Source organism: Bufo gargarizans, chromosome 2, assembly GCF_014858855.1.
Source record: "Bufo gargarizans isolate SCDJY-AF-19 chromosome 2, ASM1485885v1, whole genome shotgun sequence".
Lineage (NCBI taxonomy): Eukaryota > Metazoa > Chordata > Amphibia > Anura > Bufonidae > Bufo > Bufo gargarizans.
In genome coordinates, this window is record NC_058081.1 from 79,293,234 (window position 1) to 79,320,051 (window position 26,818).

General features: G+C 49.7%; 1 protein-coding gene across 1 annotated transcript in view; it reads left to right on the forward strand.

The window, feature by feature from the left end:
* The window catches only part of GPAT2 (glycerol-3-phosphate acyltransferase 2, mitochondrial), a 189,234-nt gene that overhangs the window by 160,507 nt on the left and 1,909 nt on the right, over positions 1-26,818 (forward strand). The window contains exons 17-23 of the mRNA XM_044277008.1: positions 10,490-10,751; positions 12,451-12,593; positions 12,695-12,772; positions 12,842-12,967; positions 13,691-13,811; positions 15,102-15,173; positions 19,779-19,834. Of these exons, the coding sequence (XP_044132943.1) occupies positions 10,490-10,751; positions 12,451-12,593; positions 12,695-12,772; positions 12,842-12,967; positions 13,691-13,811; positions 15,102-15,173; positions 19,779-19,834 (858 nt within the window). The remainder of the gene's footprint in view (positions 1-10,489; positions 10,752-12,450; positions 12,594-12,694; positions 12,773-12,841; positions 12,968-13,690; positions 13,812-15,101; positions 15,174-19,778; positions 19,835-26,818) is intronic.

Below are 26,818 nucleotides of genomic sequence, written 5' to 3' on the forward strand. Positions count from 1 at the left end.
ATCCTCAGGATAGGTCATCAATATCTGATCAGGGAGGGTACGACACCCGGGATCTCTGACTATCAGCTGTTTGAGGAGCTGTATATTGGATACATTGGCATCGCAGTTCAGGCCGATTCACTTCAATGGGAATTAGCTGTGCCTAGGCCATGTGACTGATGACACAGCCTTCTCAAACAGCTGATCGGCGGGGGTCCCTGGTGTCGGACCCCACAGATCAGATTCCGGTGAAATATATTGGTATCACATTGCGCTTTATTTTTTTATTTAAGCTAAGGAGTCTCTCCATCTAGTTCTGGGTTACACACCATATGCTAGTTTAACTGAGTTTTGCTATAATTGGTAACAGTGAAAATGTTCCTATATTCTATCACCTATAATAATAATCTTTATATAGAGCCGCCATAGTCCTCAGCGCTTTACAAATCAGAGGTTTCATGTACAAGGAGGTAGGCGCTGAGGAGTCCCTTTACGGGACATGATAAGCCTGTTTATATATTCTTCTAGCGCACTTCTAGTGCAGGACACGTCTACTATTTATTATGACCACATTTTTATAGCTGCCAGGTAGGGCTCGGTGATTTAGCAAAAAAAAAAATAGATTATTTTGAATTTAAGGAGGTTATCGACTTTTCTCGATTATTTTTGGTGATTACCTTTTTCGTTTCTTTGCTGTTGTAGCCATATGAGAGCTTGTTTTTTTTTTTTTTGCGGGAAGAATTGCATTTATTAGTGATGCCATTTTTGTGATGGGAAGTATTAGATCTGTACAGGATTTCAGCCTGTGGAGTGGAGATCACGCTCAGTTCTGTATAATATTATAGCCAGAATACTCATAGGGTCTTTTCATCCTCTGCTTCCTGTTTCATGATAAAATGCCTATACTACAGTTAAGTCTGATACACAGGTGGGCGAGGGTGGTACCTCCATATAAATTGGTGACTGTGGCAAGCGGGGCAACACAGCTCCTGCCATGTAGGTGAAAATACATTATATATTTTGTCTTTTATCAAGTCATCACTAGGGAGCTGGCTTTTAACCTGTCATGCAAAGCTTGCGACTCCCTGGAAAAAAATAAAAAAACATTTGAGGTGCAGTTCCTTTTTAATGGCGCCCAATACCAAGAAGGCTTATTATTTAGAATATATCTAGGGTGACATGAACTTGGCTAAAGGATGGAATTGTCTGCTGTCTCTTTTCCGAATGTCCTGTATCGGATGAACTTGTCCTTTATTGTTACTCCCTTTTAATTGTATAACTACAAATGGGATAGGAACGTCGGCAAAATTTGCAATGAAATTTACATTCATACAATTGTTGTTAAGTCACAAAATCCCAAAAGGTGGCTTCTATGTCCTTCCATATGACCAATAAGTCATCAGTGAAGTGGCTTAGCCATACCACGGATGAAATGTAAGTGTGAAATGGCAAAAACATATATGATGCTTCCCAACAGGCCATGTCATTTATTTTTTTAATGAAGGCAACATTTTTCCCCCATCGAGGTCCCCTTCATCTGCAAATAAAAATGGCCATTAGAGGTTAAAAAATCATGTTGGGAGTAGAAATTGGGAAGACATGTATAAAAAGTTTTAATTCGGGACTGTAAGGACTATATTGGTCCATATGTTTATAACAAATTAAACCCATCATACAGTATTGAGGAGTAAAACGGAACATCACATGTTGCCCTACTACATTGCTCAAAATATATGGTTACATCGTTCATACAGTAAAAAAAAAAAAGACATAAGTCCCATCAAGTTCAACCAAGGGATGGGTGGGGACGCGAATCCCAGAAAGGAAGATATCATCCATAATACCAAAGGCATGCTTTGTGTCCCTTATATAGGTGCAGACTAACGGCTGCAGATTGGTCAACCCATTCTGGCAGTCACTTGCCAAAAGATCCGATGCCTGCCTCAGTTGGTCTCATAGGTGGCGGGAATATGTTTTTATGGATTTTGGGGAGCAAGTGGAAGACTGGGGAGACAGGATGGTCAACAAATATATACTCAGCCAACTTTTATCTGAAACTCCCATATGTATCCCCTTCTCCAACCAGGGGCAGATTGGCAATGTACCTCAGCGTGAATTTTCCCTGTGGGCTGATTGCCTTTTATATGCAGTGGACCGATAGTGATGTGTTATACTCTATCATATCAGGCAGCCACAGCCAGCCAGCCTTGTTATACTATTGGTTGCTTTTGGAAGTCCCTGTGCTGCTTTGTAGTTCCCTGGCTGACTCTGTATGTGGATATATAGACACACTATTAGCATTCTCTACATTTAAATGGTTACTCTGGGTCTCAGACTCATGACCTTCTGTATGGGAGCCTGACACCCTACCAGTGCGCTACAGAGCACACCGTTACTAATGGAAGGAATTTCACTAACTAAAGACCTTTAGTAGTATTCATGTATAATATACTGGGATCTACAGGGCTCCATAGGAACACAGTCAATCTCCTATTGGCTGCAATTGCAGATGATTGCATTTAACATTCCTCTAGGGGGACTTAAAATAATTGGAAAAAAAGTAAAAAAAAGTTTTAAAAACTATAACTAAAGTTAAAAAAATTCAAATCGACCCCTTTCCCAATAGTAAAAATAAACAAAATAAAAAATAAATAAAGATAATTGTCATTGTTGTGCACAAAATGACAATACTACTAAAATCTAAATGTATTTATTCCATGCAGTGAACGGGGAAAAATCAAAATGGTGGATCAGTCCTTTTTTTTTTTTTTTTTTGTCACTTCATCTCCAAAAAGACTAAATACAAAATTATCAAAAAGGAATATTTCTCGTACATTCCATTGGGGGACACAGACCATGGGTATAGCTTAGAGGTATTACTATGAGGGACCCTATGCAAAAACGAAGCTCCTCCTCCTCGGGCTATACCCCCAGACACCTCCAGGAGGATTTCAGTCTTTGCTTAGTGTCCGTCCAAGGAGGTGACGCTTATTCTTCTCCTGTTTTGTTATTTTTTTCTGTTTTCAGATGGGGACGCAGGTCAGCATTGCGCTTTCCTGGCCACCGTGGAGTGTCTGCCACCGTCTTTCGACGTGTCCTGGCTACCTCCCATCCCCCCACAGAAGAAAAGTGGATCTAGGCTCAACATGTCAGCTCTGGCATCCCACCAGCTGCTGGGACGCCTGCTGCCTGCCCTCCACCGGAGCACTGTTCTCCTGGATTGGAGTCAGAAGTCTGAAGAGGTGCATCCCTGCTGGTCTGGACATCGAGGGAGCATGCTGAGCAGATAAGTATTGCCCAGTCCCTCCCCCTCCCTCTGTGTCTGTTTGTCTGTGGCTGCCTGGGTGAGCTTGAGAAGGATCCTGATGGGGGCTCTTTCCTTTGGCTTCAGCGCTTCTCACTTCGGGCCTTGGCTGCTGCGCTCTCACAGCGCCCGCCGGCAGGCCGCCCCTCCATGGCCCCATTAACCACTGCTGCGCCGCGTGAGGGGAGACGGGGTGTTTGTTCAAAACGCGCTCGCGCTTATTTTGCGCTTGTTTCGCGCCATGATGACGCGTTCGGGGGGGCGGCGCCTCGGCATGCCGCTCTGACTCTCCTTACACTGGAGACTCTGTTTGCTCACGGCCGTGCAGCTCCTCATCTCTCTACACCGGAAACTTCTGCTAGCGTTGCCTGGGTGGTAGGATAACAGCTTGCTCTGCTCCTAATCTTTGCAGCAACTGGTAGGAGATCTTTTACTCTGGGGTTCCATCATGCCAAAGCCTGGGGCACTTAAATCTGCCAAGGCCTCCTCTCAGGCTCTTTTGGGGTCATGCAAGGTGTGCCTTCTGCCTTTTTCTGCCTCTGGCACCTGTGACTCGTGCCCTGCTCCTGGACAGGATCAGCCTCCTTCTCTTGCTCAGCCCAGTCCTCCCTCTGCCCCTGCGGAACCGGCGGTACCCGCCTGGGCTTCCGCCATGTCTAGTGCGGCAGCGGATCTGGCCCTAGTTGCCAAGGCAGCCATGTCCTTCATGGAGCGTATGGCAGCTACTACTCCAGTAGCGTCCACCGCTCCATCTCCTCTCAGTGATTCTCACAGGGGGCGTCTGACGTCTAAGAGGCAGCGTGAGCGGCAGCATTCCTCGTCGGATGACTCCGCTTCTCCCCCACGCCTTGAGGCATGCCCGGTTGACTCTCCCTCTCGTGGGGAGCGCAAATCCGAAGGGGAATTGTCCGGATCGGACGAGGCCACGGAGCGGGAACCCCTGCCTAAGCTTTCCACCATGGTATCCGAATTGGTGGAGGCTGTCCGTGACACTTTTAATATCCAAGGAGATTCCACTCCCTCCACTAGTCGGGAGTTCTCCCTCTTTCCGCCTAAAAGGCCCGAATCCGCGGTGTTCCCCGTTCATGAGGAATTCACAGCGGTCATATCAAAGGCTTGGGACCGACCCAATCAGACATTTTCGGCCACCAAGCGCATGGATACGCTTTACCCTTTCCCCTCTGACTCGGTGGAAAAGTGTACTTCTTCCCCTAAGGTAGATCCTCCGGTGGCCAGGTTAGCCAAGAACACGGCCCTTCCTGTCCTAGACGGTTCCTCCCTGCAGGATGCGGTGGACAGACGCCTGGATTCACTTTCCAAGTCCATCTTCTCTCTGGCGGGCGCTTCCCTGCGACCGGCTTTTGCGTCGGCTTGGGTTGCCAGAGCCCTTACGGCGTGGTTGCGGCGCCACCACCAGGATCTGACGGAACAGGGCGCCCCTGCAGACACTTTGGAATTTATTCTCCAAATGTCTCAGGCTTCTAAATATCTCTGTGAAGCTTCAATGGATATCGGTTCCCTATTTGCCCGTATTTCGGCCCTCTCGGTCATTCAGCGTAGAGAGGTTTGGTTGAAGGTGTGGGATGCTGATGCTTCTTCCAAGCGTTCCCTCGCTAACCTTCCCTTTGAAGGATCTAGGCTCTTTGGAGCCCAGTTGGACGAATTCATTTCTGCCGCAACGGGGGGCAAGAGTACTCATCTGTCTCAACCCAGATCCAAACGGCCCTTTCGATCTCGGGCTTCAGGGTTCTGGGTCCAGTCCTTTCGTCGCTTCTCCACGGCCAGGGCGTCTTCGTCCTCGTCGGCTGGGGGATCCCAGGAATCCCGCAAGAAGCCTTTCTTCAAACCCCAGCCCTCTTGGCGACCACGGGCACAGTCAACCCGTCCCCCTGCTCCCAAACAGCCCGCCGCATGAAGGGGTGCCCCCACCCCTCGTGGTGGGGGGCCGTTTGCTCTCCTTTCAACAGGTCTGGAGGGCTCACGTTCAGGATGCCTGGGCTCTGGAGATTGTGACGTCCGGTGTAAAGGGGGACTATTAATTACCAATATTATGCGAATATCAGTAATTAATATTCCTAAATAGGAGGAGCCGTCTAGTGAAGACTCCGCCTATTTATACCTTTATATAACAATAACACAATATCTTCGCTATGCTTACACTGATCGCTACACTAGCTGCATGCGCCTTACTTACTACAGCTAACAAATACACACTACACAAAGGGTACAAATATTACGGTATTTATTACAACAATACACTACGCACACAATACTGACAACACAACACTAAATATACAGTACTCAACTACACTACACGTTCCCAATTCCACCCATAAACTAACTAGACAATTCACACATCCAAGTAACATTAACAACCCACCCACCTGACTAATATTCTATCCCTAGGGGGCACGACGAGGGTTAACGGTGGTTTTGCTGGGGATAAGCAGACCACAAACACTAAGGGGGGCTCAGGGGTATGAAAGGGGTTATAATCAGGGGTGGTAAGATCAGGGAGGGTAATTAGGGGTGGTAGGATCAGGGCAGGGACTAGACAGGGTTAATCAGGAGGCACAATTGGGGTATCAGGGCAGGGACTAGACAGGGTTAACCAGGAGGCACAATTGGGGTATCAGGGCAGGGACTAGACAGGGTTAACCAGGGGTGGCAGGGACTAGGGTAAATCAGGGGTCTATGGGGTCAGGGAATTAAAGGGTTAAATCGTTGGTGGTATAGGGATCAGGGAATCAGGGGTTAATCATTGGTGGTATAGGGATCAGGGGTTAATCGTTGGTGGTATAGGGATCAGGGAATCAAGGGTTAATCGTTGGTGGTAAAGGGGTTAATGATACTTAAGGTTCTGCTCGTTGTCCAGGGGGGCTCGTCAGTCCAGGGGATGATGTCCTGCCCGGTGGTATTTCGGACTGCTGAGCGGAGCGCCGCCCGCCTATTTAAACTTGGCGGCGCCCGCTCGCAGTCCCCCTTTTGCCGCCGTGCGCATGCGCACTGCCGGCCTGAACACGTACATATGGGGGCATATTATATTTTCAGGGGGCACATATCAAGGGGGTACATATCAATATATCAAGGGGGCACATATATATCAAGGGGGCAATATCAAGGGGCCACATATATATCAATCCCCACAGGGGCATGAATGAGCCCCTGGGGAATATCAGAGGCAGATGGGCGCAGGTGCTGGGCACATCTGCGCACATCGCCCTCTGAGGGGATTATGCACCGCCAATACATATATATATATATGCCCCAGTAGGCATGCATATCTACCACCCTTCCTCAACATCCGGTTTCAAATTGGAGTTCGCGTCCAGCCCACCGGAACGTTTTTTCCCGTCTCGCGTTCCGGGGGATCCAGCCAGGGCCTCGGACCTCCTTTTGGCGGTCTCCTCTCTTCTGGACCGGGGTGTCATTTTTCCCGTTCCCCCGGAGGAACAGGGAACAGGTTTTTACTCAAACCTGTTCGTCGTTCCGAAAAAGGAGGGGTCGGTGCGCCCGATACTGGATCTGAAACTTCTGTACAAGTTTCTACGGGTGCGGAGGTTTCGCATAGAGTCCCTTCGCTCCGTTATTGCTTCTCTGCTTCCAGGGAAATTTCTCGCGTCTGTGGGCATTCAAGACGCCTACTTACACGTCCCGATTGCGAAGTCTCACCATCGCTTTCTGCATTTTGCCATCTGGGGTCGTCATTACCAGTTCGTCGCCCTGCCTTTTGGGTTGGCGACCGCCCCTCGCGTTTTCACCAAGGTTTTGGCGCCTCTCATGGCGCTTCTTCACACCAGGGGCATCTCGTTGTTGCCCTACCTGGACGACATCTTGATAAAAGCCCCGTCTCTTCCACAGGCCGAGGACAGCGTCCGAATTACCGTTCAATCTCTAGAACGGTTCGGGTGGCTGATCAATCTACCAAAATCCTCTCTGCACCCTTCCCAGAGACTCACTCTCCTTCCTGGGGATGATTTTGTTTTTTCCGGATTCCAAGTCCTCTCAGATTCAGAGGGCGGTGTCGCTCCTTCTACAAGCTCCTCGTCCCACCATTCGGGAGTGCATGCGGGTTCTGGGCCTTATGGTCGCCTCCTTCGAGGCGATTCCGTATGCCCAGTTCCACACTCGACCGTTACAACAGTGGATTCTTGCCCTCTGGGACAAGACCTCTCGGGGTCTGGACGCTCCCGTCCGCCTGTCCCGGCAAGTTCGGTTGTCTCTCCCTTGGTGGCAGGCCTCCCCGAATCTCTCATCAGGGAGGTCCTTCCTTCCGTTCTCCTGGACGATAGTCTCCACCGATGCCAGCCTCATCGGTTGGGGAGGCGTTCTCCGGAACCTCACAGTTCAGGGGGTCTGGTCGACGGAGGAATCCCGTCTTCCGATAAACGTTTTGGAACTAAGGGCGATCTTCAACTCCCTCTCCCACTGGACTTCCCTCCTTGCGGCTCGGCCGGTGCGTGTTCAGTCGGACAATGCCACGGCTGTGGCCTACGTCAATCATCAGGGCGGAACGCGCAGTCGGGCAGTGATGCAGGAGGTGGCGAGGATCCTCCTATGGGCGGAGTTTCATGTTCCAGTGTTGTCGGCAGTGTACATTCCGGGCGTCGACAACTGGACGGCGGATTTTCTGAGCCGCTCCAAGGTGGATCCGGGAGAGTGGTCCCTACATCCGGAGGTGTTCGAGGACATCTGCCGCCGATGGGGCCGTCCGGACGTGGATTTAATGGCGTCCCGGCTAAACAACAAGGTGCCGGTGTTCCTGGCCCGCGCTCGAGACCCAAGGGCGTGCGGAGTGGACGCGCTGGTGTCTCCTTGGCAGCGATTCGACCTCCTCTATGTCTTCCCTCCACTTCCTCTGTTGCCGAAGGTGCTGCGCAAGATCGAGGTGGAGGGTATACCGGCCATTCTTATCGCTCCGGATTGGCCTCGCCGCGCCTGGTTCTCCAACGTCGTCCGAATGCTAGCGGACGTTCCGTGGCCTCTTCCCGACAGAGAGGATCTTCTATCTCAGGGACTGCTCTTCCACCAGAATTCACGTCAGTTGCGTTTAACGGCGTGGCTATTGAGACCTACATCCTGAGGAAGAGAGGCTTCTCTGATGCAGTGGTGAGAACCATGATCAGAGCTCGAAAACCGGCTTCTTCACGGATCTATTATCGCACCTGGAGGGCCTATCTAACCTTTTGTGAGAAGTCGGGTTTTCCGCCGCTTCGTTTCTCTGTTCCGGTGGTGCTGGCCTTTCTACAGTCCGGCCTTGAGTTGGGGCTGTCGCTCAGTTCTTTGAAGGGTCAGGTTTCGGCCTTGGCGGTCTTTTTTCAACGGTCTATTGCCTTTTTGGGGCCTGTGAGAACCTTCCTGCAGGGGGTGGCGCATTCGGTTCCTCCGTATGTTCCTCCCTTACCCCCCTGGGATCTTAACCTGGTCCTACGCGCCCTTCAGGAGGCGCCTTTTGAGCCTCTGAGGGAGGTCTCCCTAGTCTTCCTCACCTGGAAGGTGGTTTTTCTGGTGGCCATTATCTCCATCAGGAGGGTTTCGGAGCTGGCCGCGCTTTCCTGTCAGGAGCCTTTTCTGGTCTTCCACCAGGATAAGGTGGTGCTACGGCCGGTTCCTTCTTTTTTGCCCAAGGTGGTTTCTCCGTTCCACCTTAACGAGGATCTTGTCCTGCCCTCTTTTTGTCCTTCTCCGGCGAACCCCAAGGAACGTGCTCTCCACTCCCTGGACGTCGTCAGGGCCCTGAAAGTGTATCTGGGGGCCACCGCCTCCTTTCGTCGTTCAGACTCCCTCTTTGTGGTTCCCGAGGGGTCTCGTAAGGGTCTGGCGGCTTCCTATCGCGCTCGTAGTCAGGTTCCCCCGTCGCGGATTACCGCTCACTCCACCAGGGCAGTGGGAGCTTCCTGGGCCAGACGCAATCGCGCCTCCGCCTCCCAGTTGTGTAAGGCTGCCACTTGGTCGTCTTTGCATACGTTCACAAAGTTTTATCAGCCGAACAGCTGGATTTAAAGTCTCTGTCCATGTTTGCGGCTACTATTTTTAGCGCTTCTATGCTTTTATGCCTTTGTAATGAAAAATGTAGTTACTTTGCAATACATTAGGCCACAAAAGCTTCCCATCATCTTGAGTCTACCGCTGTTATGCAGACCTATATGTTTCCATCGTACTCCGTCCTATCTTTTCCCAACTTGATGCTAACATGCATTCAGTAGGTTACTAAGGAGTGGGGGATTGTTGGAAAAAGTGTGACTGCAGGATCAGACTGCAGAGGGTTTGTTTGTTGTCTGTTACCATGGAGACATATCGTTCTCCATAGAAGCTGAATAAGCAAATCGCAGGAACATTTTTAATAAAGATCTGTTACTCCATTTTTATTTTAATGCATTGACACAATTAAAAAAATGGTTGCAAAAATGTACATGTCTTTAATTGTTTCTTTTAGGCATTATGGTATTTTACAGAGTACTCTGCAGGATTATTTGCAGTTCAGTGGAAAATCGAAGCGAATGCTGTGCTGGATAGACTGTGTATTCTGTTACATATGTATGCCACACTTGATTAAACCCCTCATACTGATCTAAATATTTTAACTACTGTTTCTTTAAAGGGTTTTGTCCATCTCAGACTTTGATGGCATATCGCTACAGAAAACTCACAAGAAGGCAGCACAACGAGCCAACATGTGGATAAAGTCAGTGTAAAAAATAGCTGGTGCACGCAGTGTCAGATCCTGGCCCAGAATCCCAGAGTATATCTTAAGAGTGCTGCACATTGCTAGGATATGCCATCTAAGTCAGATAGGTGCAGTTCCCACCTCTTGGACCCCTCTCTTATCTCCAGAACTGGGCCTCCGAAGTGAAGCAGAGCACACGATGCATGCCAAAGTTCTCTCCATTCACTACTATGGGAGTCCTAAAAATAGCAGAGAGAGCGCAGTCTGCTATTATCGGAAGTGTCATGGCGGTGAATGAAGTGCACAAAAATGTCTCCAGTAACCGATATGGGACTATAGAAATAAGCAAGCCATCCCTTCGCTATTTTAGGAATTCCCAAAGATGCGCAGTGCGCTGTCTTTTACTTTGGGTTGCCCATTCTTGGGACCCGCACCTGTCTGACATTGATGACTCATCCTAGCGATATGCTATCGGTGTCTGAGATGCATGTACTTCTTCAATGAGTTTTACCTTCTTCTCTTTGATCTCTTCTTTTCAGGGTGTCTCCCTGTCAAGACTTCTTTGTGAATTCCCTGAGATGATAAGAGATATTCTACATCATGGGTTTGATGTTGGTTTTACCGGTCAGCGATGGGATATTCTCCGTCACAGTTTATACCTTCTCCGCCACAGCATTGTGCTTTATTCTGTCCCCTCGGAGGATGTATTTGTTCTTCATAGAGAATCGGCGGATAGTCTAAGAGCACTAGCCGTAAAGAGCTCTTCCCTGCTGCCCATCTTCTTGTATGAAGCTGTAGGAGGTAACTGTATATTACATAGCTGAAGCAATGTGCTCTCCTGCACAATATAGAAGTGCTTCCAGGAGTTTATAAAGTAGACGTTGAAACCTCAATACATGTCAGCTTAGCATAAAGAGGAGAAGATAGGATGAAAACCCCCTTCTTTTGAGGGAGCCTTAGGCCACCTGCACATGTTGCAGAATACGCATGGTTTTTCTGTGTGGATTCCCTACAGAAAAACTGCAGCGTATTACAGTACCAACAAAGAGATTGCACAAATCTCATGTACACTTTGCAGATTTTTTTTCTGTGCGGAAACTGATCTGCCATGCGTTTTTACAATTTTATAGCATGTCAGTCACGTTTGCGGTTTTAGCTGCAGTTTTCACCTTTAGGTGGGATGTGCGGCAAAACAGCATCAAATCCACAACAAAAACTGCTGATTGCAGATTTTGGTGCGGACATGCTGCAGAAACGCACATAAATCTGCTGGGAAATTGGTGCGGATCCTATGTGCGTTCACCCGCACTCGTGTGCAGGTGGCTTTAAAGGGGTATTCCAGGAAGAAGTTATCTCCTTTGCACAGGATAGGGTATAACGATTTGATTGGTGGGAATCCAACCATTGAGTACAATGCTCGGCTATCTCTGGCAGTAAACATGCTCCACTAGCTGCTCCTCTAATTTTGGGGAGTACAGGGCACCCATTCTCATGATTTGTTGGGGGCCTGTTGGTTATTTTCAGAAGAACGTAAGTGCTCCGTGCCCATATTGCGGTCTGCAAATGGCGGTGTGCGTTTGCAGATGTGGACGAATTGACTTGATTGGGTCCACGATCAGCAAGATACAGCAAAAGATATGACATGTCCTATCTTTTTCGGTGAAGAGGCATAGACCCGAAAAAGCCCATGGAAGCGTTTCCGTGGCTTCCGATCTGTGTCGCTCTATCAGTTTCTGCATCTTGTGGATCGCAGACCCATTCAAGTCACACCATGGAGTACACACTGCCGGTGCCCATATATTGTGGACCCGCCATTTGCAGGCTGCAATATGGGCACGGAGCACTTACGATCGTCTGAATGGACTCAAAGAGACAGGAGGAGGCGAGAGAAAGAAGGGAAGAAAGATAAAAAGGAAAACACTGGGAAGAAGAGGGAAAAAAAGGGGGGGGAGGCGCTAACCAGGGAGTGACCCTTGTACCCAGTCAAATGACAGAAGTCAGGTTACCTTCTCAACCTAGCCAATTCTGGAAAAGGAGGCCACCCTTATTTGAGAACCAGGGTAGACAAAGTATCTCTACCTTGTGCGCTCTGTCCAGTGTCTCCATTCTACGGATACAGTATGCTCGAATTCAGAGATCCAGGGAGCTATGACTAATGTCCAGAGCTTAGGGATCACGATACGAGCGCCTTTCAAGAAGTAGCGTAGGAGGCCCGTCCTGCCCACGAGAACCCAACCAGGAAGAAGCAATACAAGTGTTAAAACAAAGATGTGCAGTGAGTAGACCTGCTAAGGTCTGTAAGATGCAAGAAAAACTGTCTGTATGCACAATAGGCACCTAAAAATGGTATTGATGAGCTTAGAAATGGAAGTCCATTATGATTTTCACATTAAGGTTTGTGGGCAAACTCCTATAGACAATATTCAGAAGAAACTTGCATCTGACTTCCCTGCATCTGACAACACTTACCTCTCATTGTTTTTTCCTCTTTTTCCTGCAGCTTGCGTCATTCGCGCCCTCCTGGCTCAGATACCCAGCCTGTGTTTGGTGGAGATGGTGGAGGTTTTATTTGCCGAGGATGAGATCATTAATTTGATAATGTGCCTCTGCTCCTTCCTACATAGAGATATATTGCTCCAGCCGGTACACCTACTGCAGTTTATTGTTTTTTGTTTTTTTCTGGCATCAGCGAAGAGTCATTTGACATAAATTCATTTTGCCAACAACTTAACTTTGTTTTCCAGCCGTGTCAGAGTGTCCATCTGCTGTGCCATGATATCTTGGAGAAGCTAGTTTACTGTGGTCTTCTCTCTATGTATGAGGTGAGTTTGTGAGAACGAGCTGTTGGTGGGTCAGAGAATGGCCAGCTACAGTCTACTTACGTTTCTCAGGATCCAAGCGCACCTCAAGCCTGTGACACAAGGAGAACGTGTTTCATGGACCAACTAATGTGGAAAGACTTGGATGACCTGTCAGACAGTGACAGCATAGGAGAAAAGATCAAACGCCACTATAAGGTAGGTCACTGCTGTATCTGATTTTTTTCTGTGATAACCTGGCACAAAAATGAGTCATGAGCTTGTAACGTCTCATCAATGTTACCCGCTGTCCGTTGAATTGCTAATAGTCTCCACATCATTGCTCAAAAGATGACCAGAGGTATTCTGCATGAAAGCAAGAGCAAAGGTTTACAGTAATGCTAATAAAGTTATTACAAACTTGAAAGCAGGGGAGGATTGGGAAGGTAAAGTGGCCCTGGAAAAACCCTAAAAGTGGCCCCATATGTAGGTAGGTCTAAATCGAAGGAAGGGGGTGCAACACATGTAGGCAGGGCCAACAGATGTAGGTGAGCCCAGCAATACTGCAGTGCAGAACAACATACTACCCCAGCAGAACCATATACCACAGTGCAGCACAAAATACTGCTGCCCTCACCACATTATGAAGCTGTATTATCGTCCTAAGGCACCAAGACAGTTGAACTCAAGGGCCATCTGCGGCCAATGGCCAGGTGTAGAAGTACCAGACATTCCTACATAAATTAGGGGAGCCTCTGATCCTTATGTACCTGGCTTGCTGGCGACCATGAGGAGAGCTTGGGCGGCCACCTAGGCATCGGCCTACTGGAAAATGTCCCTGTAGTGTCTTTGGCCAGTCCACCCCTGCTTGAAAATTAGAAAAATATGTAGTGAGAACAATGGTCAGGTTTACTTTATTTTTTTATTTTTTTCTTGCAATAGCTGTGCCGATCCCCTCACCTCGCAGATATCTTTGTCTTCCTTTGTAACCTCTTGAACCCAGTGCTGAAGACCTATGAGAGAGCAGCGTTATTCCTGCAGGAACGTGGGATGTGTGGAGATGGTATGAGCTGTGAGGCATTAAAGGTGGAAGAAGACAGTAGGTCTAAGACTAGGGCAAAACTGCACCATGTGCTTCAATCAGATCTGCCCCATACATTATTTGGTCAAACTGAATGTGAAAGTGGTTGGATAGGTGCAGAAGAAATATATGTTTATTGTATGTGTACACATTTAAAGCCATGACTGGACCAACATTTCTACCATTATATTATAGTAATACAATGTTGTCCTTTTTAAAGAGGGTTATAGTAATACAATGTTGGCATTGAGGGTTATAATTAATCTAACAATGTCATAAAATTGATCTGAGAAAGGTTCAAGTTGATGGACATGCGGCTATCTAACTATAAGTTGAGTAAGGCTGCATGGTCGCTTATGATAACCCAAGAAGACGTGGCTATTTTGCTTATGTGGTTTAGAAGTTTCATCCAGCAGGCCCATTCCTTATGGGTCCTTTACACTGCTCGAACATCGGGAAGATAATTGCTAACAAGCATTCCTAGGAACGCTAGTGTAAAGGTGTGACAGATTACCCGATGAACTAGTGAAATGTTCGTTCATTGGGTGACTGGATCTTTCATGCGGTCTTTCAGCAGATTGTGCTGTCGGCAAACAATGATTCTGTATGGGGACAAACAATGGCATTACTGGTCTCTCCTCCCCATACTGGCAAGGGATCGCTGGATGGAAATGTAGATAGAGGTGTCCTTCATTGACAGTTACTCAATTGTTCAATGTAAAGGGGTCTTTAGCATTACCAGCCACCTCATTACCTCGTATTTGGTTTAAGTTCGCACATTGTAAAAGGCTTGTTACTTTAGGCTCATTAAATGACCATCGTTGCCCTGGTTCTCAATGTAGAACTTCATAGGTAGGTAGTTGAATAAACACAAAACACAACGGTCGGACAGATGTGACGTGGTTTACCTACGTAAGGGCTGTTTCACACGAGCGGATGCCGTGCGTGACATCTGCTCCGTGAATGACAGCCAAGACCCGATGCGGACTGCAGAAGCACGGAGCATTAACATGACTGATAATGCTCTGTGCCTCTCTGTGATCTCTTTACTAGGAAATCACAGCGAGATAAAGTTGTCACTGTGATTTTGTAGTAAAGAGATCACAGAGAGGCACGGAGCATTATCAGTCATGTTACTGCTCCGTGCCTCTGCTGTCCGCATCGGGTCTTGGCTGTCATTCACGGAGCGGATGTCACGCACGGCATCTGCTCGTGTGAAACGGCCCTAAGAGTTATTGTGCAGGAGAACTTAGAATTGTCCTTTCCTCGCAGAGCTCGAGACGGACTATGTTACCCGGCTGCACCAGTATCTGCTGCAGAAGGCCGATGAGGACTGCTCTTACGGTGAGTTTACAATTGCTGTGTCTTTGCAAAACTGGAAGATATGTACTAAGCTTAAAGGTATTTTGCTATCACATACAATAGGGTCATATCGCTAGGATATGCCTCCATTGTCTGATAAGTGCGAGAACGGAGTGGGAAAATTAATGGAGGGTGCACTGCGCATGTGCAGCCTCCCTCCATTCATTTCAATGGGGCGGCCGAAAATAGCTGAGCGCTGGCTTGGCTATTCCCATCTGCCCCATAGAAATGAATAGTAGCAAGGACCACGCGTGTACTGTGCGCTCCCATTCACTTGTATGGGCGCAGCACTTGGTGGTGGACGGACCCCGCTCCGTTCTCCTTGTAGGTGCAGGTCCCAGAGGTGGGACCTACACCTATCAGACAATGGGAGCATATCTTAGCGATATCCCCCCATTGTATGTGATGGGAATACCCCTTTAAGCTCAAAAAATCTACAAGGATGAGCTTCTCCAGAAATGCTCAAGTCTTCTTTTATGAGGTGGGGTATTATCTCTTCATTAATAAAATGTAGAGATTATACCCCATGGAACTGTTCTCCAGGATTCCCTGATAGTTAGTGCTATACGTCAGGGAGGGGTCATATGACTGAGCTGTTTCTGGGGGGCATCTCACAGAGCTTTTGTTTTTGGGCATATGGCCTTGTGCTGATTTGGTGGTATGTGGCAGTGCCATCACTGGATGCATTGTTCGATGCATGTCTGCACGGTGTCTCGGAGGTATGGGATCGTGCCACACCTCACATGGAGTCAAGGACTGAATCTGAGGCTCTTTAGTGTGGTGGCTTGACCACCGCTGAGCTATTCAGTGAATTTCAGGTAAGCATGTACTTACATACTGCAGTCTATTTGAATAGAAGGAGCTGCAGTATTAGGCTATTAGGCTACATGCACACAAACGTTGTTTGTTTCAGTGTCCGTTACGTTAGTTTTTTTTTGCGGATAGGATGCGGACCCATTCATCTCAATGGGTCTGCATCAGTATGTCCGGTCCGTTGCCTCGCAAAAAATATTTTTTTTTTTCGTTTGCGGACAAGGCATTATTACAATGGATCCGCAAAAAAAAAAAAAAACGATCCGCTAAAAATACGGATGCCATACAGTACGTCACCCGTTTTTTTAAGTTTTTTGCGGATCGCAAAACATACGGTCGTGTGCATGTAGCCTTAAGCATATGGGGCAGAGCTGCCTGAGCGTCTTATAAGACAGGAGGATGTATATAAAGCTATTCAGACTTTTTGTAGGAACATGTAGCTATGTCACTGACCATACGGCTGTCCTATTGGAACAGGACCAAAACTACCACTGAAGTCAATAACTCTTACCTATAGATGCTGGCCAAACTTTGGGAGAAAAACTTTTAGTATTTTTTTTTTTTGGTCCAAAAGTGACCTTTAATGAAGAAAAATGTTAATGGAATGGGCACACGTAGAGACAGCTGCATTTATACCCAAAGATGGGAAAATGTCGCTATAAAATTACAGTAAAATTGCCCGCCTTATAATAATTTGTAGCACGCCAAACCATAATGGCAGTCTTCATGCAGCTAGCCTGCACCTCTCATAGAGCTTTAGATGACCCCGATAGTCATCCTCTGGAAGACCAGGCATTGACATGACTCTTGTTATTCCAGTCAGGGTTCATTACACATTAATGCCTGCTTTATCTAAGCAAAAGTGCAGAAGTCACTAAATATTTCTCCAAGTACACAGTAATCTGAGTAATTGTGTGCTGCGGATGACAGAACTGCGCGTTCAGAGCAGAACATACCAGATATCTAGTCATTTCTTTTTTGTCATTGTACATTCCGTTTAATACAAAGTTTATCCGGTCAGTTCCTTATTTACTGGCTTGTTTGCTGTCAGCCGGGCTCATGCTACCCAAAGCACTATGCCCGATTATTCCCCCATTGACATATACAAATTTTCAATAATTTCTGGGTCATTGTAATTATAATTGGTCACTGTTAACAATGAAGAATATCAACCATAAAGCGTGTTATTAATTGTGATACTGTAAAAATGTCAGTGTTGGCCAAGCTGATAAATGTAAGTGCCGCTCAGTGACTAGCTAAGTAGCAAACAGCTGGGGTGGAGTGTGCTACCAAAGAGTCATGTTCTCCATTGGGAAATGCTAGGTGAACTATGCTGTAGTAGAATCTGCATACTTTAGTCACTGCTTCCCCTAAATAATAATAGACATTAACTCACTAGTTCCTCCATCCTGTTACTATATAAACCCACCATACCATGACTGCATACTGTTGTTAACTAAATACATTACAGGAATACCAAAATTACCCCATACAAAGGCTGAATACATGCATCTTCCTTCACTTTGTTTTCTCCTCTATCTGGCCCAGACTGCCATGACAACTTCTACTGGCCACCACTTATCTCTGCACAGCTTTCTGCCCCTTAGTGCATCAAAGAGTAAAGGTGGCTCCTTATAGGGGTATTCCCATCTTGGACATTGGGGGCATATCGCTAGGATATGCCCACCTCTGAGACCCGCACCTATGCTTAGAACGGAGCCAGCAAAGTATCGGGAAACTCACTGCACATGCGCGGCCGCCCTCCATTTATTTGTAAGGGACTGATAAAAAAAAGCCGAGCCAGCACTCGGCTATCGCATAGAAATGATTGGAGGGCGGCCACACATGCGCGGTACGCCCCCCGGCACTTTGTAGGCTCTCTTCTAAGTAAAGGTGCGGGTCTCAGAGGTGAGACCCACACCTATCAGACATTGTATGCAACCAATGTCCAAGACGGGAATAACCCTTTAATGCCTCCTGTGTGTCCCCCACATATTTAAGGGAAGCAGTCAGCGGCAAAAACCATCCCAAACCGCAAGCAGTACCAGCAGTGTGTTTCTAATAATGATTTTCTTCCTGCAGTCAGATGCAGTAAAAGCATGAAAAAATGTTCTTTTATCCCCTCCGCACGCTATTTTCCAATCATGCTTCACGTCAAGGTAACCGCGTCCCCTTCACTGCCCCTTCACCTGTGACTGACGGCGCTTTTGCAGAGAGTTCAGCCGGCTATGCTGAACAGCCGACTGTCATTCACAGGTGAAGGGGCAGGGAAGAGGACGCCGTGACCTTGACTTGAAGCATGACTGGAAAATAGCGCGCGCAGGGAATAAAATAAAGTTTTTTCTTGCTTTTACCGCATCTGAATGCAGGAAGAAAATGATCATTAGAAACACACTGCCGGCTACTTGAAGGCCCTGCTTGTGGTTTGGGATGGTTTTTGCCGCTGACCGGTTCCCCTTAAGTGCCTTCCCAGTATCGGTGCCTTCCACACAGTAATTGTGCCCCCTTATTTCCCGCACAGGAATAGTGGCCCAGTAAATAATGTAAAACTCGTCTAGCCCTACTGCTCATAAGGTTCCCTTCATAGGTCAACCTGCCGGCCCACTCAGGAGTCCCGTCCTAGCGTCTCATAAAATGGAGGCCTGTAGCTTATGACAGTAAATACCCTGCCATGTTTATCAACTGTGTCTACATACTGAGGTCAGCGATGAGTTGAGTGCAGCAAACCATTCACAAATCTATGCCAAACGTGAACGTAACCTTGTCACATTGGTAAACTACCTTAACTGGCTCTTTAAATCTTTATAATTATGGCTCATAGGCAAACTATAGATCAGTAACGTAGCAGCTATAGTCCTTTGTGGACTGATTTTATACAGAAGAACAATTATAGCAATCTTCAATATGTGCTGTATTACCCGGGCGTTCCCTTTACGGTGATACAGATTGCTGGGTGCTCACTGTACACTGCATTGCCATGTGCATGAGCCCTTAGCTTTAGGCTACTTTCACACTTTTGGTTTCCGTTTGTGAGATCCGTTCAGGGATCTCACAAGCGGTCCAAAACGGATCAGTTTTGCCCTTAATGCATTCTGAATGGAAAAGGATCCGCTCAGAATCCATCAGTTTGCCTCCATTCCGCTTTGGAGGCGGACCGTTTTGGTGTCCGTCTGATGAAACTGAGCCAAATGTAAGTCAATGGGGACGGATCCATTGTCACTGACACAATATGGCACAATAGAATAAGTTTTGGCAATGTTAAAGATAATACAAACGGATCCGTTCTGAACGGATGCATGTGGTTGTATAATTATCTGAACGGATGCGTTTGTGCAGATCCATGACGGACCAAACGCGAGTGTGAAAGTAGCCTAACTATATTATAAACTTGCGTTCAGACAGGGGATTGTGTTTTTATATTTTTGTGCAGTGTAATTTATTATTTTATCTTTTTAATTGCTGCTGCGTTTTGTGGTGTTTTTATCTGTAGTTGCATTTTAATTGGTTCTCCAGCCTCCCTAGAGGTTGGAGAAAAACCTAGCGCCACCCCAATTGCCTCCATTATTTGGTAGCTGTTGCATTCGTCACCCACATTGTGTCCCTGTGTGAACTCAGACTTAGCGCTCCAACACAAATCGCGTGCATTGATGATATCAAACTCCCGCCTGTGGAAGCATAAAGAGAACTAGTTCGGATTCCCAGAACACAAATTAGGATGAGTTTTGATGAGTAAAATTGAGCATCAGGTACATAAAGCTGTCTGTCTTCTCTCAGAGTGTGCGGAGCGTTCCCTGGCTGCCTGCGCTGTCAGAACATTCATAGATCTCGGAGTAAGTATCCTCATCACGCGCTGTTTATCACCTCCTCCTTCATTTAGACGATTTCTTCCTTCTACAGTAATTGATGCACTGAATGTTATTACCAGGACTCCACGGTCCCTGTAGATTAATGTGGTTTTTCATCCGTTTAGCTGCAGCTCTTGGCATACACACAGTTGGCACCATGGGACCAGTCTGTCTCTCTGCTGTTTGCTAGCTAGGGCTCCTGTCACTTCTGTAGTAATTTTGAGGCTTCAGCCCTTGTGTTTACAGACACTTGATTTTACATAATAATGTTTCAGGTCTTGAAAATGTGGTTGACTTTTGGGAATCGGGAAGGACATTTAAAAGGGTTGTCCAAGACTTTTATACTGTTGACCTATCCTCTGGGACCAATCCCTGCCGATCAGCTGTTTGAGAAGGCACCTGGGCTCCTGTAAGCGCCGTACATTGTATAGAGGCTGTGCCTGGTATCGCACTCAGCCCCAATCGCTTCTATGGGGCTGAGCTGCACCTAGGCCACGTGACCAATGAATGTGTCGTCACTGGCCTTGGAAAAAGGAGATTTTTGTATAACTTACCAGTTAAATCTCTTTCTCGCTCTTCCTTGGGGGACACAGACCTTGGGTATAGCTCAGCTCCCTAGGAGGCGTGACACTAAGTAAAACTGTTAAGCCCCTCCTCCATCAGCTATACCCTCAGCCTGGAGATAGAGGCTACCAGTTGCGTGTCCAAGTAGTGAAAGGAAAACAACCAATAACAGGAACAACCAACCAGCAACCCAACGGGCGCCAAACCATAACCCTGTAACCAAACACAGAAGGGTGGGTGCTGTGTCCCCCAAGGAAGAGCGAGAAAGAGATTTAACTGGTAAGTTATACAAAAATCTCCTTTTCTCGCCCATTTTCCTTGGGGGACACAGACCTTGGGACGTTCAAGAGCAGTCCAAGAAGGGAGGGACCACAAACCCAAGGCGGAACACCACCAGAGCATCAGGAAACCGCTGCCTGCAAAACCAGGCGGCCCAAAGCAGCATCCGCTGATGCATGCGTATGCACTCTATAGAACTTTGTGAAAGTGTGCAGAGAGGACCAAGTGGCTGCCTTGCACAACTGTTTAGCCGAGGCCCGATGCCTCTGCGCCCAGGAAGCACCGACTGCTCTGGTGGAATGAGCAGTGATGCCGAAAGGCGGAGCTCTGCCCTTGGCTCGATAAGCCTCAGACACCGCCAGTTTAATGAAACGGGCAATAGCCACCTTGGAGACCGCCAAACCCTTGCGCGAACCCTCCGGAACCAAAAACAGGGAGTCCGTGCGCCGAAAGGATCCAGGTGACCTCCAAGTAAATCCTCAACGCCCTGACCACATCCAGACGGTGCAGTTCCCGTTCTCTGGGGTGGGAAGGAGAGGGACAGAGCGACGGAAGGACGATGTCCTCATTGATGTGAAAGGCGGAAACCACCTTTGGCAGGAAGGTCGGGACAGGCCGAAGCACAACCTTATCCTGGTGGAAGACCAGGAAAGGGTCGGAGCAAGAAAGAGCCGCTAACTCCGACACCCGTCGGAGAGACGTGATGGCCACAAGAAAGATGACCTTGCAGGACAGAAGACGAAGGGAGACTTCCCGTAAAGGCTCGAAGGGGGCGGATTGGAGCGCCGAGAGCACCACATTCAGGTCCCAGGAAGGAACTGGAGGGCGGTACGGCGGAACAGAGTGAGCCACCCCTTGTAAGAAGGTCTTAATGGGCCCTAGAGGGGCCAGGGGACGCTGGAGAAGAATAGACAGCGCCGAAATCTGTCCCTTCAGAGAACTGAGGCTCAGCCCCAGGTCCAGACCCGACTGGAGGAAGGACAGGAGTGTGGGAAGGGAGAATCGGAGAGGAGGGATGCTCCGGGACTCACAGAACCCCAGATAGGACCTCCAAACCCGATAGTAGATCCTAGAGGATACAGGCTTACGAGCACGGATCATGGTGCGGATTACGTCCGCGGAGAAACCCCGTCGCGTTAAGACGGCGGTCTCAATAGCCACGCCGTCAAACGTAGCGAGCCTAAATGCTCGTGGAAGATCGGTCCCTGAGAGAGAAGGTCTTCCCTGGAGGGCAGTGGCTGCGGTGCGTCTGCCAACAGCAACATTAGGTCGGCGTACCAAGACCGGCGGGGCCAATCCGGGGCGATTAAAATCGCGGGAACGCCCTCTGCCGCGATCCTCCGAAGAACCCGTGGCAGGAGGGGAAAAGGAGGAAAGACGTACAGAAGGGAGAATTCGCGCCACGGAAGGACGAGCGCGTCGGCGCCGTATGCCTTCGGGTCCCGTGCCCTGGCCAGGTATAGGGGGACCTTGTGGTTGAATTTGGAAGCCATGAGGTCCACGTCGGGGCGACCCCAGCGAAGACAAAGGGCTTCGAACACCTCTGGGTGCAGGGACCATTCTCCCGGGTCGATGGTGGACCGGCTGAGGAAATCCGCCACCCAGTTGTCCACCCCCGGGATGTAAATCGCAGATAAGGCCGGCACGTGCGTCTCCGCCCAGAGGAGAATGAGGGTCACCTCTTGCATCGCTGCAGCGCTGCGAGTGCCTCCCTGATGGTTTATGTATGCCACAGCCGTGGCATTGTCCGATTGGATCCGAACAGGGTGGCCCTTCAGTAGATGGGTCCAGTGTCTGAGGGACAGAAAAATCGCCCTCAGTTCCAGAATATTGATTGGAAGTCTGGACTCCGATAGAGACCAAACGCCCTGGACGGACCGGGGAGGGAAAACCCCCCCCCCCACCCCCGTAAGCTGGCATCGGTGGTAATCACCAGCCAGTTCAGTGGGAGGAAGGACTTCCCCCTTAGAGGGATATGCAACCACCAGCTGAGGGAAGCCCGAGCCAGGGGAGGCAGAAGAAAGGTCCTGTCCAGACTCCCCAGTGATTTGTCCCAGGCCGACAGAATTGCCCTCTGAAAGGTGCGGGATCGGAATTGTGCGAACGGCACCGCTTCGAAACAGGCAACCATCTTTCCCAACAACCGCATGCTGGATCTGAGGGAAGGGCGGCGATGACGGAGGAGACTGTGAACCGAACCGACGGGAGGCGGACCTCCGCCAACTCTGTATCCAGGAGCATCCCCAGGAAGATCAGCCGTCTGGAGGGGATAAGGGAAGACTTGGGGTGGTTGATAACCCAACCGAACCGCGTCAGGGTCTCCAGGGTGAGGTCCACACTGCCGGATGCCTGAGAGAAGGAGGGTGCCTTGACCAGGATGTCGTCCAAGTATGGGAGAAGAAAAACACTTCTTGAACGTAGAAGGGCCAAGACAGGGGCCAGGACCTTGGTATACACCCGAGGAGCCGTCGCCAGACCAAAGGGAAGGGCGACGAATTGGAAGTGATCGTCCCCCACCGCGAAGCGCAGGAAGCGGTGATGACATGGAGCAACCGGAACGTGGAGGTATGCATCCTGAATGTCGATCGAAACCATGAAATCCCCTCTTACCAGGGAGGCCACTGCGGACCTGAGAGACTCCATCCGGAATCTCTGTAGTCGGAGAAAACGGTTCAGGCGTTTTAGGTCCAAGATCGGTCGCACTGAGCCTTCCTTCTTGGGAACCACAAAGAGGTTCGAGTAGAACCCCCTGAACCTTTCCGTCGGAGGCACGGGGGCGACGACACCCTTGTCCATTAGAGAGCGAATAGCCGCGAAGAAGGCGGCCGCTCGTACGGGATCCCGCGGAGGACGGGATCGGAAGAAACGGTCTGGCGGAATGGACGCAAATTCGATCTTGTATCCGCAAGATACAATCTCGAGCGCCCATGCGTCTGAGATGTGGGCCCGCCATACGTTCCTGAACAGGAGAAGGCGGCCCCCCACCCGGGTGGGTGGGGGCGCACCTTCAGGCAGAGGGCTGCTGGCCTGTGGGAGCCCGTGCAGGCTGGGACTTGCGCCAGGTAGGTTGCGTCCGAAAAAACGGCTTCTTGCGCCTATCTTGGGCTGGGCCAGAGGAAGAAGAACTGGCCGCGGGTCTAGACCCGGTGGTCTTGCGAAAGGACCGAAACCGGGACGAACCAGCGCGACCACGGGGGGCGCCCTTTGGCCTGGACTGGGGGAGGAGAGTACTCTTCCCACCCGTGGCCTCTGATATAAGTTCGTCCAGACGGGTCCCGAACAGGCGGGAACCCGTAAATGGTAGGCCGGCCAAAGAGCGTTTGGAAGCGGTGTCCGCCGCCCAAACCTTCAGCCAGAGTTCCCTCCTGACAGAAACTGCCAGGGCAGAGGAACAGGCAATGAGGGCACCCGCATCAAGGGAGGCCTCACAGACAAATTTTCCGGCCTGAACAATTAGTTGGGCTAAGGAGCGGAGGTCCTGAACAGGGACGTCCGACCCTAACTCCCGTTCCAGTTGCAAACCCCATTCAGAGACCGCTTTACCAACCCAGGCGGAGGCAAAGACCGGTCTAAGGGCCGAACCAGAGGCAGTAAATATGGCCTTGGAGAGGGATTCCGTACGACGGTCCTCAACAGACAGGAGGGAAGATCCGTCCTGTACCGGAATAGTAGTGCTTTTGGACAGGCGAGCCACGGGAGGATCAACCTTAGGCGGGGATGTCCACGTGGTCACAGAATCCGCTGGAAAGGGATAGCAAATGTCCAGCTTTTTGGGTGTAATAAAGCGGACGTTAGGCCGGGTCCAAGCCTTGGATACCACAGAAGAAAAATCAGCGTGTATGGGAAAAACCTTGGAGGCCTGTCTGGGGCGGAGAAAGGACACGCCGGCCTGTTCGGAGCTGGGGGGGTCATCGTGTATCTGAAAGGTATCACGGATGCTAGCGATAAGATACCCCACCGCGGACGCCAATTTGGACGGAAGCTCTGAGTCCATGTCCACGTCCGAATCCGCCAGTTCTCCCTCAGAAAGCGTATCCCTTTGAGAGGATAGACTCGACTGAGCTCGCACGCATGGCGGAGAGAGCGAAGCATCTGGAGAAGATGTGCGCTCAACCCTTGAACGTTTCTGAGTATGCCGGGCCCTGGAAGATTCGCTGGGAGGCAGGGAACCAGTGGGGGCGGCAGAAACGGTAGTCCCAGCGGGTGCGACAGGGATTGTGGCAGCCTGCGGGAGAGGCGGTCTATCCACGAGACGGCCCACTACGTGTGTAAGGCTTTCCACTGCCTGAGACAGAGACCTAGCCCAGTCAGGGGGTTCAGAGGCACCGGGGGTCGCAGCGGGAAGCGGGCCCTGCATCGGGGCCTGACATGCAAGGCAATGCGGCTCAGATTGTCCACGCGGAAAAAGTTCCTTACAGGCGGTACAGGCATGGTACCAGGGTTTGGGGGCACCCGTGGGATCTGACATGCTGAAAGGTGGTTGTACTCTAATACAGAGACCACAAAGGGTTATAGCAGCTATGACCAGGAGGGTTAGGAGAGGGTTAACTGTCCTACCAGTGCCTCAGAAGAACGTCAGGAGTAGAGATGGAGCAGATCAGCAGCAGCAGAGAGCAGCAACAGCAGTGAGCCAGCAGATAGCGCCCACAGAAGCCGAGCGATGTACACAGGAGTTCAGAGTCCCCCACCGTGTCTCAGCTTCCTGTCAGGAGTGAGGAAGCGCGGGAAACCTCAGCAGAATCGCGGGGAAAACAAGCTCCGCCCCCTCCAGCGCTTGCTCCGCCCCCAACAGGACGCGCGCGTAAGCCACGCCCCCTGCTGCCGAAAATGCTCTCAGGGCTAAGAAGAAGCCAGATGCCAGAAAATAAAGGGCCCGCAGGCCCCTGGAGTGCGGCGATTTGCCCAGGTGGGTGACCCTCTGCCACCAAGTCCCCTGTTTCGCCGAGAAACAAGCTCCGCCGCGATCTGCCCATGTCGGGCATAAGCCCCGCCCCCCGATCGGAACGGAGCGGGCGGCGGCGGGAAGGGAGAGAGGGAGAGAGAATGCCGGGCTGAAGAAAGCAGCGTGGGGGGAACGGCGTGGAGGAAGGCGGCCCCCCTGCTGAGGATAACCTGAGGGGAGCTGGGGAGGGTCTGCTTGAGCGCTCAGAATAAGCGACCACGGGTGCCCCCCTTACCCAGAGGGGTAGGTGCTGCAAATAGGGACGGGGTATGGGCTGGAATAGCCATCTCACCGAACGACGTCTTCACCCTCAGTTCCTTCCAGCAGGGTCGCCCCTTCAGCCACTGGCACCGCAGTGGCAGGAAGCTGGTAGAGGGGCTTGGCGTGCGGGCGACCCCCTAGCTGGCGGGATGTAGGGGAGCCATTGCTGCCCAGATCCTCCTATTGCTTCTGTGGGGGAGGCAGCAGTGCAGATAAATTGGCACTGGCGCAGCTCAACCCCGGGAGAGCAGAGAGGTCCATGCGTCTCTGGTATCCCTAGGAAAAAGTAAAATAACAAAATTAGAAAAATAAAATATCAAGGAGAAAACAGCCCTGCAGTAGCAGGGAGTGTCTTGCCTCCTTGGACACTAAGCTAAAACTGGTAGCCTCTATCTCCAGGCTGAGGGTATAGCTGATGGAGGAGGGGCTTAACAGTTTTACTTAGTGTCACGCCTCCTAGGGAGCTGAGCTATACCCAAGGTCTGTGTCCCCCAAGGAAAATGGGCGAGAAAGCAGTGCTACTGCAAGTGCCACCACCTTCTCAAACAGCTGATCAGCGGGGGTCCCGGGTGTCGGGCCTCCACAGTTGACCTACCCTGCGGACAGGTCATCCGTATATTAAAGTCTCGAAAAACCTCTTTAAAGGATTCAGAAGAGATAGGTTATTTGTCTTAAAGGCAACCTGTCACCGGGATTTTCTGTATAGAGCTGAGGACACGGGTTGCTAGATGGCCGCTAGCACATCCGCAATACCCAGTCCCCATAGCTCTGTGTGCTTTTATTGTGTAAAAAACTCAATTGTGACTCATCTCACGTACAGGACTCATCTCAGGTTAATTTGCATATGTATCAAATCGTTTTTTGTTTTTTTACACAATAAAAGCACACAGAGCTATGGGGACTGGGTATTGCGGATGTGCTAG